The 17,206-nt window shown below is 54.5% G+C and overlaps 1 protein-coding gene and 1 long non-coding RNA gene across 2 annotated transcripts; one reads left to right on the top strand and one right to left on the bottom strand.

Annotated features, from left to right (window-relative positions):
* Positions 1-16: 16 nt before the first annotated feature.
* On the bottom strand, positions 17-17,050 carry SUPT5H (SPT5 homolog, DSIF elongation factor subunit). Its single transcript, XM_033086729.1, has 15 exons — positions 16,903-17,050; positions 16,640-16,808; positions 14,893-14,958; positions 13,368-13,379; positions 13,156-13,225; positions 10,761-10,829; positions 9,904-9,969; positions 9,769-9,799; positions 8,846-8,914; positions 5,779-6,030; positions 4,428-4,517; positions 3,380-3,450; positions 2,406-2,511; positions 1,257-1,350; positions 17-180 (listed from the first exon to the last, which is right to left on the bottom strand). The coding sequence occupies exons 1-15, from the start codon at positions 16,975-16,977 to the stop codon at positions 17-19; spliced, it is 1,404 nt and encodes a 467-aa protein (XP_032942620.1). The 5' UTR covers positions 16,978-17,050.
* LOC117011371 lies at positions 6,602-7,205 on the top strand. The gene is made up of 3 exons (XR_004420937.1): positions 6,602-6,692; positions 6,833-6,876; positions 7,138-7,205. It is a non-coding gene; the product is annotated as an uncharacterized LOC117011371 (long non-coding RNA).
* Positions 17,051-17,206: the final 156 nt, after the last annotated feature.

Here is a 17,206-nt window from a genome sequence, read left to right as displayed (position 1 = left end):
GCCCCCAAAAAAATTATTAAACATTTTCTGGGGTTCTGCAGACCTTGAGGTCCTCGTGCTTGGGCATGATGGTGATCTTGTTGCCGTCCACGCTGAGGATTTTGCCCTGCAGGTTGATCAGCTCCCCCTCGCAAACCTCGACGTTGTCGCCGGGCTGGAAGTTGTGCTCGCGCTCCTTGCCTGTGAGGAGGGGGATCAGGGGGGGCTTTGGGGGTCTGGGGGGGTTTTGGGGGGTCTGGGGGGGTCTCTGGGGGGCTCAGGGGGGCTCAGGGTTGATCAGCTCCCCCTCGCAAACCTCGACGTTGTCGCCAGGTTGGAAGTTGTGCTCGCGCTCCTTGCCTGTGGGGAGGGGGATCAGGGGGTCTGGGGGGGCTTTGGGGGGTTCGGGGGGTTTTGGGAGGGGTCTGAGGGGGCTCTGAGGGGGATCTGAGGGGGCTCAGGGGGGTTTGGGTTGATCAGCTCCCCCTCGCAAACCTCGACGTTGTCGCCGGGCTGGAAGTTGTGCTCGCGCTCCTAGCCTGTGGGGAGGGGGATCAGGGGGGGCTGGGGGGCTCAGGGGGGTTTGGGAGGGGTCTGGGGGGGGTCTGGGGGGATCTGGGGGGTTCAGGGGGTTTCAGAGGGGCTCAGGGGGGGCACAGGCAGGGTCTGGGGGTCTCTGAGGGGGCTCAGGGGGTCTCTGGGGGATCCAGCAGGGTCTGGGGTCTCTGGAGGGGCTATGGGCAGGGCCAGGGAGTTCAGGGGGCTCAGGCAGGGTCGGGGGTCCCTGGGGGGGCTCTGGGGTCTCTGAGGTCTCAGGCAGGGTCTGGGGTCTCTGGGGTGGTCTCTAGGGGGGGTTCAGGTAGGGTCAGGGGTCTCTGGGGGTCTCTGGGCAGGGTCTGGGGTCTCTGGGGGGGCTATGGGGGGGTCGGTGGTCTCTGTGGGGGGTTCAGGGAGGGTCGGTGGTCTCCGGGGGGCTCAGGCAGTGTCTGGGGGTCTCTGGGGGTCTCTGTGGGTCTCTGGGGAGGGGTCTCTGGGGAGGGGTCTCTGGGCAGGGGTCTCTGGGGGGGCTCAGGCAGGGTCTGGGGTCTCTGGGGTCTCTGGGGGGGCTCAGGGGGTCTCTAGGGGTCTCTGGGGTCTCTGGGGGGTTCTGGGGGTCTCTGGGGTCTCTGGGGAGGTTCTGGGGGTCTCTGGGGAGGTTCTGGGGGTCCCTGGGGGTCTCTGGGGTGCTCAGGGGGTCTCTGGGGGGTCTCTGGGGTCTGTGGGGAGGGGTCCCTCACCCGTGCTCTCGGTCACCACCTCCAGGTCGATGCCCTCGGGCTGATCCTCGAACTTCTCCAGCTCGGACAGGGTGGGCTTCACCCCCTCGGTGATCTGGGGGGAGACCCCGGGGCGGGGGGCTCAGGTCTGCGGGGTTTGGGGCAGAACTGGGGGGTCCAGGGGGGATTTGGGGGGGAATTTGGGGGTTTTGGGGTCGGGTTTGGGGGGGATTTGGGGATTTTGGGGATGGATTTGGGGGGATTTGGGGGTTTTGGGGTTGGGGCTCCAGGGTCGGGTTTGGGGGTTTTGGGGTCAGATTTGGGGGGGATTTTGGGGGTTTTGGGGTTGGGTTTTGGGGGATTTGGGGGTTTTGGGGGGGATTTGGGAGAGATTTGGGGGGAATTTGAGGATTTTGGGGTCAGATTTGGGGGGCATTTGGGGATTTTGGGGTCGGGAGGGCGGGGCTGGAGCAGGTTTAGGGGGTCAGGCAGGTGGGGTTGTGTCGGAGCGCGAGGGTTTTGGGGCAAAACGTGAAGATTTTGGGTGGACAGGTGGAGTTTGAATGGTACAGGTGGAGTTTGGGCTGGAATGGGCAGGTGTGGGGTAGGTGTGGCTCAGGTGTGGAGCTATAATGAGGTGTGTCTCAGGTGTGTTTCAGGTGTCTCAGGTGTGTCTCAGGTGTGCACAGGTGTCTCAGGTATATCTCAGGTGTGTCAGGTGTTACACAGGTGTCTCAGATGTGTCTCAGGTGTGTCTCAGGTATCACACAGGTGTGCACAGGTATCTCAGGTGTGCACAGGTATGTCTCAGGTGTGCACAGGTATCTCAGGTGTGTCAGGTGTGTCTCAGGTATGACACAGGTGTGTCACCCAGGTGTGTCTCAGGTGTGTCAGGTGTGTCTCAGGTGTCACACAGGTGTGCACAGGTATCACACAGGTGTGTCTCAGGTGTGTCAGGTGTGTCCCAGGTGTGTCACCCAGGTGTGCACAGGTATCTCAGGTGTGTCAGGTGTATCTCAGGTGTCTCAGGTGTGTCAGGTGTGTCTCAGATATCTCAGGTGTGCACAGGTGTGTCTCAGGTGTGTCTCAGCTATCTCAGGTGTGTCTCAGGTGTCACACAGGTATCTCAGGTGTGTCCCAGGTGTGCACAGGTATCTCAGGTGTGCTCACCACGGCGGACATGGCGAAGCTCTTGAACAGGAACCCCTTCCGGCTGTAGCGATTCCCCTCGAAGATCAGGAAATCGCCGTCCGACGCCACGTCCCCGCCCAGCGACCTGCGGGGTCACTCGGGGTCACCTCGGGGTCACTCGGGGTCACCTCACGGTCATTCGGGGTCATTCGGGGTCACTCAGGGTCACCCCAGGGTCACTCAGGGGTCATTCAGGGTCACTCAGAGTCACTCGGGGTCACCACAGGGTCACTCGGGGTCACTCATGGTCACCCCAGAGTCACTCATTGTCAGTCAAGGTCACTCAGTGGTCACTCAAGGTCACTTAATGGTCACTCTTGGTCACTCAGTGGTCACTCAGGGTCACCCCAGGGTCACTCAGTGGTCACTCATGGTCATTCATTGTCACTCGGTCACTCAGTGGTCACACAATGGTCACTCCTGGTTACTCAGTGGTCACTCACTGTCTCTCCTGGTCACTCAGGGTCCCTCAGTAGTCACTCGGTGGTCACTCATTGTCACTCAGCGGTCACTCCTGGTCACTCATTGTCACTCAATGTCACTCCTGGTCACTCCTGGTCCCTCATTGGTCACCCAGTGGTCACTCAGTGGTCACTCAGTGGTCACTCATTGGTCACTCAGTGGTCCCTCGTTGTCACTCATGGTCACTCAATGGTCACTCATGGTCACTCCTGGTCACTCATTGTCACTCAGTGGTCACTCAGGGTCACCCCAGGGTCATTCAGTGGTCACTCATGGTCACTCAGTGGTCACTCAGTGGTCACTCAGTGGTCACTCATGGTCACTCATTGGTCACTCAGTGGTCACCCAGTGGTCACTCAGTGGTCACTCATTGTCACTCAGTGGTCACTCAGCGGTCACTCAGGGTCACCCCAGGGTCACTCAGATGTCACTCATTGGTCACTCATTGGTCACCCAGTGGTCACTCATTGGTCACTCAGCGGTCACCGTACCGGATTTTCTCGGCGTCGAAGAGGCGCTGCGGCGGCCGCTTGAATTTCTTACGCTTGGCGAACCAATCCTTCTGCGGGGGGAGGGGGGGGACACGGTCAGGGGGCCGGCCAGGTGAGACCGCCCAGGTGAGCCTGCCCAGGTAATCCCAGGTGTCCCCCCCCAGGTGAGCCCACCCAGGTGAGCCTGCCCAGGTGATCCTGCCCAGGTGAGCCCCCACAGGTGAGCCTGCCCAGGTGAGCCCCTCAGGTGATCCCAGATAATCCTCCCCAGGTGATCCTGCCCAGGTGAGCCCACCCAGGTGATCCCAGGTGATCCCACCCAGGTGATCCTGCCCAGGTGATCCCAGGTGAGCCCCCTCAGGTGATCCTGCCCAGGTGATCCCAGGTGAGCCTGCCCAGGTGATCCTGCCCAGGTGATCCCAGGTGAGCCCCCTCAGGTGATCCCAGGTGACCCTGCCCAGGCGATCCCGCCCAGGTGAGCCCCCTCCCCAGGCCCCCTCCCCACCCAGGTGATCCCACCCAGGTACCCTCCCCAGGTGATCCCACCCAGGTGACCCCAGGTGAGCCCGCTCCCCAGGTGATCCTGCCCAGGCGATCCCACCCAGATGAGCCCTCCCCAGGTGATCCCTCCTCAGGTGATCCCAGGTGATCCTGCCCAGGCGATCCCACCCAGGTGAGCCCTCCCCAGGTGATCCCTCCTCAGGTGATCCCAGGTGATCCCTCCCCAGGTGATCCTGCCCAGGTGAGCCCGCCCAGGTGATCCCAGGTGATCCCCCTGCCCAGGTTATCCCTGTGCCCAGGTGATTCCAGGTCACCCTCCCCAGGTGATCCTCCCCAGGTGACCCTGCCCAGGTGATCCCCCCCAGGTGATCCCAGGTGATCCAGCCCAGGTGATCCTCCCCAGGTGACCCTGCCCAGGTTATCCCCGTGCCCAGGTGATCCCAGGTGATCCCAGGTGAGCCCCCTCCCCAGGTGATCCCAGGTGACCCCTGCCCAGGTGAGCCCCCTGCCCAGGTGAGCCCCCTGCCCAGGTGGCCCCGCCGCTCACCAGGCTCATCCGCGCTTTGATGCGGTCGAAGTCGATCCTGGGGATCATCTTGAGCGAGATCTGGTTCTGGCTGGGCTCCACGTAATCCACCTGCGCCGGCCCCGCCTGCAGGTGAGCGCTGGGCCGGGCCAGGTGTGCCCCCTAACGGCCAGGTGTGCCCCCTAACCCCCAGGTGTGCCCCCTAACCCCCAGGTGTGTCCCCTAACCCCCAGGTGTGTCCCCTAACCCCCACAGGTGAGCCCCGCGCTGGGCCAGGTATGTCCCCTAACCCCCACAGGTGTGTCCCCTAACCCCCACAGGTGTGTCCGGCCCCGCCCGCAGGTGAGCCCCAGGTCGAGCCAGGTGTGTCCCCTAACCCCCGCAGGTGTGTCCCCTAACCCCTACAGGTGTGTCCCCTAACCCCTACAGGTGTGTCCCCTAACCCCCACAGGTGAGCGCTGGGCTGGGCCAGGTGTGTCCCCTAACTCCCAGGTGTGTCCCTTCCCCTCTCAGGTGTGTCCCTCCCCCTCCAGGTGTGTCCCCTCCCGCCCAGGTGTGTCCATTCCCTCTCAGGTGTGTCCCCCCAGGTGTGTCCAGTCCCTCTCAGGTGTCTCCTCTCTCTCTCAGGTGTGTCCATTCCCTCTCAGGTGTGTCCATTCTCTCTCAGGTGTGTCCCCTTTCCCCCAGGAGTCTCCCCTTCCCTCTCAGGTGTTTCCATTCCCCTCTCAGGTGTGTCCCCTCCTCTCTCAGGTGTCTGCCTTCCCCCCAGGTGTCTCCTTCCCTCTCAGGTGTGTCCATTCCCTCTCAGGTGTTTCCTCTCCCTGCCAGGTGTGTCATTCCCCTCCCAGGTGTCCCCCCTCTCCCCAGGTGTGTCCATTCCCTCTCAGGTGTGTCCATTCCCTCTCAGGTGTATCCATTTTCCCCAAGTGTGTCCATTCCCCTCTCAGGTGTGTCCATTCCCCTCAGGTGTGTCCATTCCCTCTCAGCTGTCTCCCTCCCCTCTCAGGTGTATCTGATCCCCTCTCAGGTGTCCCCCCTCTCCCCCAGGTGTCTCCTCTCCCCCTCAGGTGTGTCCCCCCCAGGTGTGTCCCTCCCCTCTCCCCCAGGTGTCTCCCCTCCCCATCCCAGGTGTATCTGATCCCCTCCCAGGTGTCTCCCTCCCCTCAGGTGTGTCAGTTCCTCCCCCCAGGTGTGTTCCCTCCAATCCCAGGTGTGTCAGTTCCCCTCTCAGGTGTATCTGATCCCCTCTCAGGTGTGTCCATTCCCTCTCAGGTGTGTCCAGTCCCTCACAGGTGTCTCCCTCCCCTCTCCCCCAGGTGTGTCCATTCCCTCTCAGGTGTCCCCCCCTCCCCCCCAGGTGCGCCCCCCTCACCTGCGCGATGTCGTCCTTGTAGATGCCCCTCTTGAGGCGCACCCAGGCCTTGGGCTTGAGGTTGGTCACCTCCTTGACCACCTTGAGCACGTCGGTCATCTCCTTGATGGGCACCATCTGCTGGTTCCAGTAGCCCAGGCGCAGGTTGCCCACGCCCTCGATGGCCTGCTTGACGTGCGTCTGCTTGTACGCCTCCACGTACAGGTAACCCCTGACATGCTCTGGGGCAACCACGGACTTGATCTGCAGGGGCTGGAACAGGTAAGGGACAGGTGAGATACAGGTGAGACACAGGTGTGACACAGGTGTGACAGCCCTGCTTGACGTGCGTCTGCTTGTACGCCTCCACGTACAGGTAACCCCGCACGTGTTCTGGGGCCACCACGGACTTGATCTGCAGGGGCTGGAACAGGTGAGAGACAGGTAAGGGACAGGTGAGACACAGGTGTGACACAGGTGTGACACAGGTAAGGGACAGGTGTGACACAGGTGTGACACAGGTAACCCCGGACATGCTCGGGGGCCACCACCGACTTGATCTGCAGGGGCTGGAACAGGTGAGAGACAGGTGAGATACAGGTGAGATACAGGTAAGGGACAGGTGTGACACAGGTGTGACACAGGTGTGACAGCCCTGCTTGACGTGCGTCTGCTTGTACGCCTCCACGTACAGGTAACCCCGCACGTGCTCCGGGGCCACCACCGACTTGATCTGCAGGGGCTGGAATAGGTGAGAGACAGGTGAGATACAGGTAAGGGACAGGTGAGACACAGGTGAGACACAGGTGTGACAGCCCTGCTTGACGTGCGTCTGCTTGTACGCCTCCACGTACAGGTAACCCCGGACATGCTCTGGGGCCACCACCGACTTGATCTGCAGGGGCTGGAACAGGTGAGACACAGGTGAGATACAGGTGTGATACAGGTAAGGGACAGGTGTGACACAGGTGTGACAGCCCTGCTTGACGTGCGTCTGCTTGTACGCCTCCACGTACAGGTAACCCCGGACATGCTCGGGGGCCACCACCGACTTGATCTGCAGGGGCTGGAACAGGTAAGGGACAGGTGTGATACAGGTAACAGACAGGTGAGACACAGGTGTGACACAGGTGTGACACAGGTGAGACACAGGTGAGACACAGGTGAGACACAGGTGAGACACAGGTGAGACACAGGTGAGACACAGGTGTGACACAGGTGTGACAGCCCTGCTTGACGTGCGTCTGCTTGTACGCCTCCACGTACAGGTAACCCCGGACGTGCTCCGGGGCCACCACCGACTTGATCTGCAGGGGCTGGAACAGGTGAGAGACAGGTGAGAGACAGGTAAGGGACAGGTGTGACACAGGTGTGACACAGGTGTGACAGCCCTGCTTGACGTGCGTCTGCTTGTACGCCTCCACGTACAGGTAACCCCGGACATGCTCCGGGGCCACCACGGACTTGATCTGCAGGGGCTGGAACAGGTGTGACACAGGTGAGATACAGGTAAGGGACAGGTGTGACACAGGTGTGACACAGGTGTGACAGCCCTGCTTGACGTGCGTCTGCTTGTACGCCTCCACGTACAGGTAACCCCTGACATGTTCCGGGGCCACCACCGACTTGATCTGCAGGGGCTGGAACAGGTGAGATACAGGTAAGGGACAGGTGTGACACAGCTGTGACACAGGTGTGACAGCCCTGCTTGACGTGCGTCTGCTTGTACGCCTCCACGTACAGGTAACCCCTCACGTGTTCTGGGGCCACCACGGACTTGATCTGCAGGGGCTGGAACAGGTGAGACACAGGTGAGATACAGGTAAGGGACAGGTGAGACACAGGTGAGACAGCCCTGCTTGACGTGCGTCTGCTTGTACGCCTCCACGTACAGGTAACCCCGGACATGTTCCGGGGCTACCACCGACTTGATCTGCAGGGGCTGGGGACAGGTGAGGGACAGGTGTGACACTGGGGACAGGTCTGACACAGGTAACCGCAGACGTGTTCCGGGGCCACCACGGACTTGGTCTGAAGGGGCTGGGGACACAGAGAGACAGGTGAGATACAGGTAAGGGACAGGTGAGACATTGGGGACAAGTGTGACACTGGGAACACCACTGACTTGATCTGCAGGAGCTGGGGACAGGTAACAGACAGGTAAGGAACAGGTGAGACACTGGGGACACAGGTGTGACATTGGGGACACAGGTGAGACACAGGTGAAGACACTGGGGCCACCACCGACTTGATCTGCAGGGGCTGGGGACACAGAAATACAGGTGAGACACTGGGGACAGGTGTGACACAGGTAACCCCGCACGTGTTCCAGGGCGACCATCGACTTGATCTGCAGGGGCTGGGGACAGGGACAGACAGGTCTGATACAGGTAATGGACAGGTGACAGACAGGTGAGACATTGGGGACACAGGTAACCCTGCACGTGTTCTGGGGCCACCACCGACTTGATCTGCAGGGGCTGGGACAGGTAACAGACAGGTGAGACACCGGGGACAGGTGATGGACAGGTGAGACACAGCTGGGACATCAGGGACAGGTGAGACAGGCTGGGACATTGAGGACAGGTGTGACATCACACACAGGTGTGACACAGGTGAAACATAGCTGTGACACCGGGGACAGCCCCAGCACAGCCCCAGTAACACCTGCACAGGTGTGACCCCATGCACAGGTGAGTTCCCAGTCCCTCCCACTCCCTCCCAGTCCATCCCAGCCCCTCCCAGTCCCTCCCAATCCCCCCCAGTCCATTCCCAGTCTCCCCCAGTCCATCCCAGTCCCTCCCAGTTCATTCCCAGTCCCTCCCAGTCCATTCCCAGTCCATCCCAGTCCCTCCCAGTCCCCCCCAGTCCCTCCCAGTCCATCCCAGTTCCCTCCCAGTCCCTCCCAGTCCCTCCCAGTCCCATCCCAGTCCCCCCCAGTCCCCCCCAGTCCATCCCAGTCCCATCCCAGTTCATTCCCAGTCCTTCCCAGTCCATCCCAGTCCATCCCAGTTTATTCCCAGTCCCCCCCAGTCCCCCCCAGTCCCTCCCAGTCCCTCCCAGTCCCCCCAGTGCCCCCAGTGCCCACCGTGTCGGTGTACTGGTAGGCGATGAATTTCCTCATCAGGGCGATGGCCGTGGCGCGCTCCTCGCCGATCTGGGCGCAGAACAGAGAGATTTGGGCAAAAAAAAACCAAATTTGGGGGGAAAAAAGGAAAATTCGGGCAAAACCAGGAGGATTTGGGGGGAAAAATGAGATTTGGGGGGAAAAAAAGGAAGATTTGGGAAAACAAAAAAGGAAAATTTGGGGAAAAAATAGCAGGACTTGAGGGAAAAAAGGAAAATTTGGGAAAATAAAAAAGGAAGATTTGGGGGAAAAAAGAAATATTTGGGGAAAAAACTGAAGATTTGGGGGGGAAAAAAGGAAAATTTAGGAAAATAAAAAAGGAAGATTTGGGTGGGGAAAAGGAGGACTTGGGGGGGAAAGGAAAATTTGAGGAAAAAAGGAAAATTCGAAAAAATAAAAAAGGGAAATTTGGCAGAAAAAAAGGAAAATTTAGGGGGAAAAAAGGAAGATCTGGGGAAAAAAAAAGAAGATTTGGAGGTAAAAAAAGGAAGATTTGAGAAAATAAAAAAGGAACATTTGGGGAAAAAAAAGAAGATTTTGGGGCAAAAAAGGGAAGATTTGGAAGGAAAAAAAGGAAAATTTGGGAGAGAAAAAAGGAAAATTTGGGGAAAATAAAAAGGGAAGATTTGGGGAAAAAAATGAGATTTGGGGAAAAAAGGAAAATTTGGGGAAAAAAAGAAAATTCGGAGAAAAAAAAGAAAAATTTGGGAAAATGAAAAAGGAAGATTTGGGGGAAAAAAAGAAAGATTTGGGGAGAAAGGGAAGATCTAGAAGAGAAAATAAAGGAGGATTTGGGGAAAAAAAGGAGGATTTGGGAACAGCAGGAGGGTTTGGTCTCCAGAGGGATTTTGGGCCCAAACCCCAGGATTTTGGGTCACACCCACCTTGCACTTGACCGTCCAGAGGTTGGGGTCCCTGCGGGGACAGAGCGGGGTCACTGGGGGGGTCAGACCCAAAATCCCCGTTTTTAACACCAGAATTCCCTGCCCCAAATCCCCCGGATTTCACCCCAAACTCACTTGACCCCGGGCAGCAGCTGCTGCTGGGTGATGTCATCGGAGAGCTCGTCCGAGCCGCCGTAAACGCTGAAAAAAACCAAAATTGGGGAGTTTCAGTGGGGGGGGCGGTCACTCAGGGGTCAAGGGTCACTCAGGGGTCAGTCAGGGGGCAGGGGTCACTCAGAGTCACTCAGCAGTCAGCCACAGTCACTCACAGTCACTCACGGGTCACTCATGGTCACTCAGGGATCATTCAATGGTCACTCAGGGTCACTCAGTAATCACTCAGGGACACTCAGTGGTCAATCAGGGTCACTCAGTGGTCAGTCAAGGGCCACTCAAGGGTCATGGGTCACTCAGGGATCATTCAGGGGTCACTCAGGGAACACTCAGGGTCACTCAGGGAACACTTGGGGTCACTCAGAGAACACGCAGTGGTCACTCAGGGTCACAGTGGTCACTCAGGGATCACTCAGGATCACAGTGGCCACTCAGCGGTCATTCAGTCGTCACTCAGTGGCACTCAGTGGTCACAGCGGTCACTCAGAGTCACTCAGTGGTCGCTCAGGGACACTCAGGATCATTCACGGGTCACTCAGGGTCATAGTGGTCACTTGGGGTTACTCAGTGGTCACTCAGTAACCACTCAGGGGTCACTCAGGATCCCTCAGGGGTCACTCAGGGTCACAGTAATCACTCAGGGGTCACTCAGGGATCACTCAAGGGTCACTCAGGGTCACTCAGTGGTCACTCAGCGGTCAGTAATCACTCAGTGATCACTCATTAATCACTCAGCGGTCACTCCTGGTCACTCGCAGTCACACAATGGTCACTCAGTGGTCACAGTGGTCACTCAGTGGTCACTCGTGGTCACTCACGTCTCCCCCACCGAGGACTTGGCGTATTTCTTCATGTAGTACTCGCCCAGCTCCTCCTCCCGCTGGTCCCTGTGGGGAAAATGGGGAGAAATCAGCGGGAAGTGGGAAAAACACAGAAAAATTGGGGGGAAATGGGAAAAAATCAGCAGGAATTGGGAGAAAATGGGGAGAAAATGGGAAAATGGGGGGAAATGGGAAAACGAGGGGAAATGGGAAAATTAGGAGGAATGTGGGAAATTGTGGGAAATTGTGGGAAATTGTGGGAAATTAGGGAAATGGAGGAAATGGGGGAAATGAGGGAAATGGGAAAATTAGGAGAAATTAGGGAAATGAGAGGAAATGGGAAAATTAGGGGAAATGAGGGAAATAGGAAAATTAGGAGAAATTAGGGAAATGAGGGGAAATGGGGGAGAAGGACGGAAATACAGAGGAAACAGGAAAATGAGGGGAAAGGGGGGAAATGGGGGGAAATGAGGAAAATGTGGGGAAATGGAAAATGAGGAAAATGAGGAAAATGAGGGAAATGAGGGAAATTAGGGGAAATGAGGGGAAATGAGGGGAAATGAGGGGAAATGGGAAAATTAGGAGAAATTAGGGAAATGAGAGGAAATGAGAGGAACGGAAAAATTAGGAGAAATTAGGGAAATTAAGGGAAATGGGGAGAAGGATGGAAATGAGGGGAAATGAGGAAAATGAAGAAAACGAAGAAAACTAAGAAAACGAAGAAAACGAAGAAAACAAAGAAAATGAAGAAAATGAGGGAAATGAGGGAAATGAGGGGAAATGAGGGGAAATGGGAAAATTAGGGGAAATGGGAAAATTAGGAAAAATTAGGGAAATGAGGGGAAATGAGGAAAATAGGAAAATTAGGAGAAATGAGAGAAATGAGGGGAAATGGGAGAAATGAGGAGAAATGAGGGAAATGAGGGGAAATGAGGGAAATGAGGAAAAATTAGGAAAATGAGAGGAAATGGCGGAAATGGGAAAATCAGGAGAAATGGTGAAAACGAGGAGAAATGGGAAATGAGGGAAATGAGGGGAAATGAGGGAAATGGGGGGAAATGAGGCGAAATGAGGAAAATGAAGGAAATAAGGAAAATAAGGAAAATGAGGGAAATGAGGGAAATGAGGAGAAATTAGGGAAATGAGGGAAAATGAGGGAAAATGAGGGAAATGAGGGAAATGAGGGAAATGAGGGAAATGAGGGAAATGAGGGAAATGAGGGAAATGAGGGAAATGAGGAGAAATGAGGAGAAATGAGGAGAAATAAGGGAAATGAGGAAAATGAAATGAGGAAAATGAGGGGAATGAGGAAAATGAAATGAGGAAAATGAGGGGAATGAGGGGAATGAGGGGAATTAGGAGAAATGAGGGGAAATGGGGAAAATTAGGAAAATGAAATGAGAAAAATGAGGGAAATGAGGGAAATGAAATTAGGAAAATGATGAAAATGAGGGAAATGAGGGGAAATGAGCGAAATCAGGGAAATGAGGAAAATGAAGAAAATAAGAGGAAATGAGGAAAATGAGGGAAATGAAGGAAATGAGAAGAAATTAGGAAAATGAGGAAAATGAGGAAAATGAGGGGAAATAGGAAAATTAGGAAAAATTAGGGAAATTAGGGGAAATGGGGGGAATGGGAAAATTAGGAAAAATTAGGGAAATGAGGGGAAATGGGGGAAATGGGAAAATTAGGAGAAATGAGGGAAATGAGGGGAAATGGAAAATGAGAAAAAATTAGGAAAATGAGAGGAAATGGCGGAAATGGGAAAATTAGGAGAAATGGTGAAAACGAGGAGAAATGGGAAATGAGGAAAATGAGGGGAAATGAGGAAAATGGGGGGAAATTAGGAAAATGAGGAAAATGAGGGAAATGAGGAAAATGAGGGAAACAAGGGAAACGAGGGAAACGAGGGAAATGAAGGAAATAAGAAGAAATTAGGAAAATGAGGGAAATAAGGGGAAATGAGCGAAATGAGGAAAATGAGGAAAATGAGGAAAATGAAGGAAATGAGAAGAAATTAGGGAAATGAGGAAAATGAGGGAAATGAGAAAAATGAGGAAAATGAGGAAAATAAGAAAAATGAGAAAAATGAGAAAAATGAGAAAAATGAGGGAAATGAGGGAAATGAAATGAGGAAAATGAGGGAAATGAAATGAGGAAAATGAGGGAAATGAGAGGAAATGAGGGCAAATGGGAAATGAGGAAAATGAGGGAAATGAAGGAAATGACAAGAAATGAGGGAAATGAGGAAAATGAGGGGAAATGAGGGAAAATGAGGGAAACGAGGGAAACGAGGGAAATGAAGAAAATGAGGAAAATGAGGAAAACGCGGGAAATGAGGGAAAAGAGGAGAAATGATGAAAAAGAGAGAATTTATGTGAAAAGGAGTCACCTCCAGAGGTTCTGCAGGCGGCGCGCCCCCGAGCGATCCTCGTCCACCATCACGTTGTCGATGTTGGACGCTGAGCAGCAGCAGCAGCAGCAGCAGCAGCAGCAGGAGGAGGAGGAGGAGGAGGAGGAGGAGGAAGGTCAGGAGGAGCTGGGGCCCCCAGGGGGCTGCAGCAATTTGGGGAGGGGGCAGCAGGGGGAGGGGGGGGCTCTTACCTTCGATCTCCTCTGCCCCAGGGAGGAGGAGGCGGTGGAGGATGAGGTGAACCGGCAGCAAAACCGGGGAATGGGGCAAAAAACGGGGAATTGGGGAAATAACAAAAAAAAAATGCAACGGAAAAAACCCAGCGAGAGCGATGAGATGGAGGGGGGGATGTGGGGAGGGGGATGTGGGGAGGGGGAAATGTGGGGAGGGGGAAATGTGGGGAGGGGGATGTGGGGAGGGGGAATGTGGGGAGGGGGAATGTGGGGAGGGGGAAATGTGGGGAGGGGAAATGTGGGGAGGGGGAAATGTGGGGAGGGGAAATGTGGGGAGGGGAAATGTGGGGAGGGGGAAATGTGGGGAGGGGAAATGTGGGGAGGGGGAAGGGACCCCGGGAAAAGGGAGAGGGGAGAGGGGATTGGGGGGAGAAGGGGTTGGGGGAAGGGGGATTTGGGGGAAGAAAAGGGGTTTGGGGAAAAATAAAGGGAATTTGGGGAAAAAGGGAATTTAGGGAAAAGGGGATTTGGGGGAAAAAGGGGATTTGGGGGAAAAATAAAGGGAATTTGAGGAGAAAAAGGGAATTTAGGGAAAAGGCAATTTGAGGAAAAAAAGGAAATTTGGGGGAAAAATGGGAATTTGTGGGGAAAAAAGGATTTGGGGGAAAAAAAGGGGTTGGGGAAAAAAAAGGGGTTTGGGGGAAAAAAAGGGAGGTTGGGGGAAAAAAAGAATTTGGGGAAAGAAAAGGGATTTGGGGAAGAAAATGATTTGGGGAAAGAAAAAGGAATTTTGGGAAAAAAAGGGGTCTGGGAGAAAAAAAAAGGGAATTTGGGTAAAAAAAGGGATTTGGGGGAAAAAAGGGAATTTGGGGAAAGAAAAGGGAATTTGGGGAAAAAAGGGAATTTGGGGAAAAAAAAGATTTGGGGAAAAAAAGGATTTGGGGAAAGAAAAGGGAATTTGGGGAAAAATAAAGGGAATTTGGAGAAAAAAAGGGAATTTGGAGGAAAGGGGATTTGGGGAAAAAAAAGGATTTGGGCAAAAAAAAAAGGATTTGGGAAAAAGAAGAAATTTGGGGAAAAAATAAATGGAATTTGGAGGAAAAAAAGGGAATTTGGGGGAAAATAAAGGGAATTTGGGGAAAAAAAAAGGGAATTTGGGGAAAAATAAAGGGAATTTGGGGGAATAAAGGGAATTTGGGGAAAAAAAAGGGAATTTAGGGAAAAAAAGGACTTGAGGAAAGAAAAGGGGTTTGGGGAAAAAAAGGGAATTTTGGGGAAAATAAAGGGAATTTGGGGAAAAAAGGATTTGGGTGAAAAACAAATGGAATTTGAGGAAAAAAAAGGGAATTTAGGGAAAAGCGGATTCAGGGAAAAAGGGATTTGGAGGGAAAGGGAATTCAGGGAAAAGGAGATTTGGGAAAAGGGGATTTAGGGAAAAGGGTTTTGGGGCAGGAAAAGGCATTTGGGGACTCAGTCAGGGAGCAGGGACCCCTCCCCATGCAGGGACCCCCCAGCCCCCACAGAGGGGAGCCCCCAGCCCCACCTTTCTCCAGGATGTCCTCGGCCCCGTCCTCCCACTGATCTTCATCCTCGTACTCATCATCCACGTCTGGGGGTGAGGGAGGGGGTCAGGGGGATGGAGAACCCAAAAACCCCCGAAAAAACCCCAAAATCCCCCCAAAAATCCACCCAAATCACCCCAAAATCCCCCCAAATCACCCCCAAAAAAACCCAAATCACCCGCACAAAACCCACCCAAAAATCCCCCAAAATACCCCCTAAAAAAACCCACCCAAATCACCCCCAAAAAAACCAAACCACCCCCAAAACCCCCCAAAAAAACCCAAATCACCCCCAAAAAACCCCCAAAAACCCCCAAATCAGCCCCCAAAAACCGCCCCAAAAAGAACCCAAAAAAACCCAAATTACCGCCCCAAAACCCCCCCCAAAAAAACCAAATTACCGCCCCAAAAAAACCCCCAAAAAACTCAAATTACCGCCCCAAAAAAAACCCCAAAAAAAACCAAATTACCGCCCCAAAACCCCCCCAAAAAAACTCAAATCAGCACCAAAAAAACCTCCCAAAAAAACCCCAAAAAAAACCAAATCGCTGCCCCAAAACCCCCCCAAATCACCCCAAACCCCCCCCCAAAAAACCCCCCAAAAAACCCCCAAAAACCCACCCAAAGCCCCCCAAAAAAACCCAAATCACCCCCCAAAAAAACCCAAATCACCCACAAGAAACCCCAAAAAAACCCCAAATCAACCCCAAAAAAACCCAACAAAACCCAAATCACCCCCAAAACCCCCCCCAAAAAACCCAAATCACCCCCAAAAAAACCCAAATCACCCCCAAACTCCCCCCAATAAAACCCAAATTACCACCCCAAAAACCCCCCAAAAAAAACCCCAAATCAGCACCAAAAAAACCCCCCAAAAAACCCTAATTCACCGCCCCAAAACCCCCCAAAAAACCCCAAAAAAAACCCCAAAAACCCACCCAAAGCCCCCCCAAAAAACCCAAATCACCCCTCAAAAAAACCCAAATCACCCCCAAAACCCCCCCAAAAAACCCCAAATCAGCCCCAAAAAAACCCCAAAAAAAACACCCAAAAAAGCCCAAATCACCGCCCCAAAACCCACCCAAATCACCCCCAAAAAAACCCCAAAACCGCCTCAAAAACCCACCCAAATCACCCCCAAAAAATCCCCCCAAAAAACCCCAAAACACCCCCAAAAAAACCCAAATCACCCCTAAAACCCCCCCAAAAAACCCAAATCACCCCCAAAACCCCCCAAAAAACCCCAAATCACCCCCAAAAAAAACCCCAAAATCACCCCCCAAAAAAAACCCCCCAAAAAAAACCCAAATCACCCCCAAAACCCCCCCAAAAAAAACCCAAATCAACCCCAAAACCCCCCCAAAAAAACTCAAATCAGCACCAAAAAACCCCCAAAAAACCCCAAATCACCCCCAAAAACCCCAAAAAAACCCAAATCACCCCAAAACCCCCTAAAAAAAACCCAAATCACCCCCAAAACCCCAAATCACCCCCAAAAAAAACCCAAATCACCCCAAAAAAAACCCAAATCACCCCCAAAAAACCCAAAAAAAACCCAAATCACCCCCAAAAAACCCCAACAAAACCCAAATCACCCCCAAAACCTCCCAAAAAAAAACCCAAATAACCCCCAAAACCCCCCCCAAAAAAAGCCAAAAAAACCCAAATCACCCCTAAAACCCCCCCAAAAAAACCCCAAAAAACCCCAAAACCCCGCCCCGCGCTCACCGGCCTCGTCCAGGATGAACCCCCCGTGCCGCGGCTTCTTGGCCGGCCGGTCATCGTCTTCCTCCTCCTCCTCCTCCTCATCGTACTCTTCCTCTTCTTCCTCCTCTTCCTCCTCCTCCTCCTCCTCCGCCTCCTCCTTCCCGCTGCCCCCCCCGCGCTGCTCCTCGGCCTGGGGGGGTGGGGGGAGGCGATCAGGGACCCCCAAAAAAAACCCCAAAAAACCCCAAAAAAACCCCAAAATCCACCCGAGCCTTCGGCCTCACCTCGTTGTCATCGCCCTCCTCGCTGCTGCGCTCGCTCTCCTCCTCCGAGAAGTTGCTGTCCTCGCTGTCCGACATGGTTGGGGTTCTGAGGGGGCTCGGGGGGTCCTGGGGGGTCCTGAGGGGGCTCAGGGGGGGTCCTGAGGGTTTTAGGAGCGGCCTGAGGAGGTTGAGGGGGGTCCTGAGGGTTTTAGGAGCGGCCTGAGGGTTTCAGGAGCGGCCTGAGGAGGTTGAGGGGGGTCCTGAGGGTTTTAGGAGCGGCCTGAGGGGGCTGAGGGGGCTCAGGGGGTTCAGGAGCGGCCTGAGG

Source organism: Catharus ustulatus, unplaced genomic scaffold, assembly GCF_009819885.2.
Source record: "Catharus ustulatus isolate bCatUst1 unplaced genomic scaffold, bCatUst1.pri.v2 scaffold_121_arrow_ctg1, whole genome shotgun sequence".
NCBI lineage: Eukaryota > Metazoa > Chordata > Aves > Passeriformes > Turdidae > Catharus > Catharus ustulatus.
This window is presented reverse-complemented; position numbering and strand designations above follow the sequence as displayed.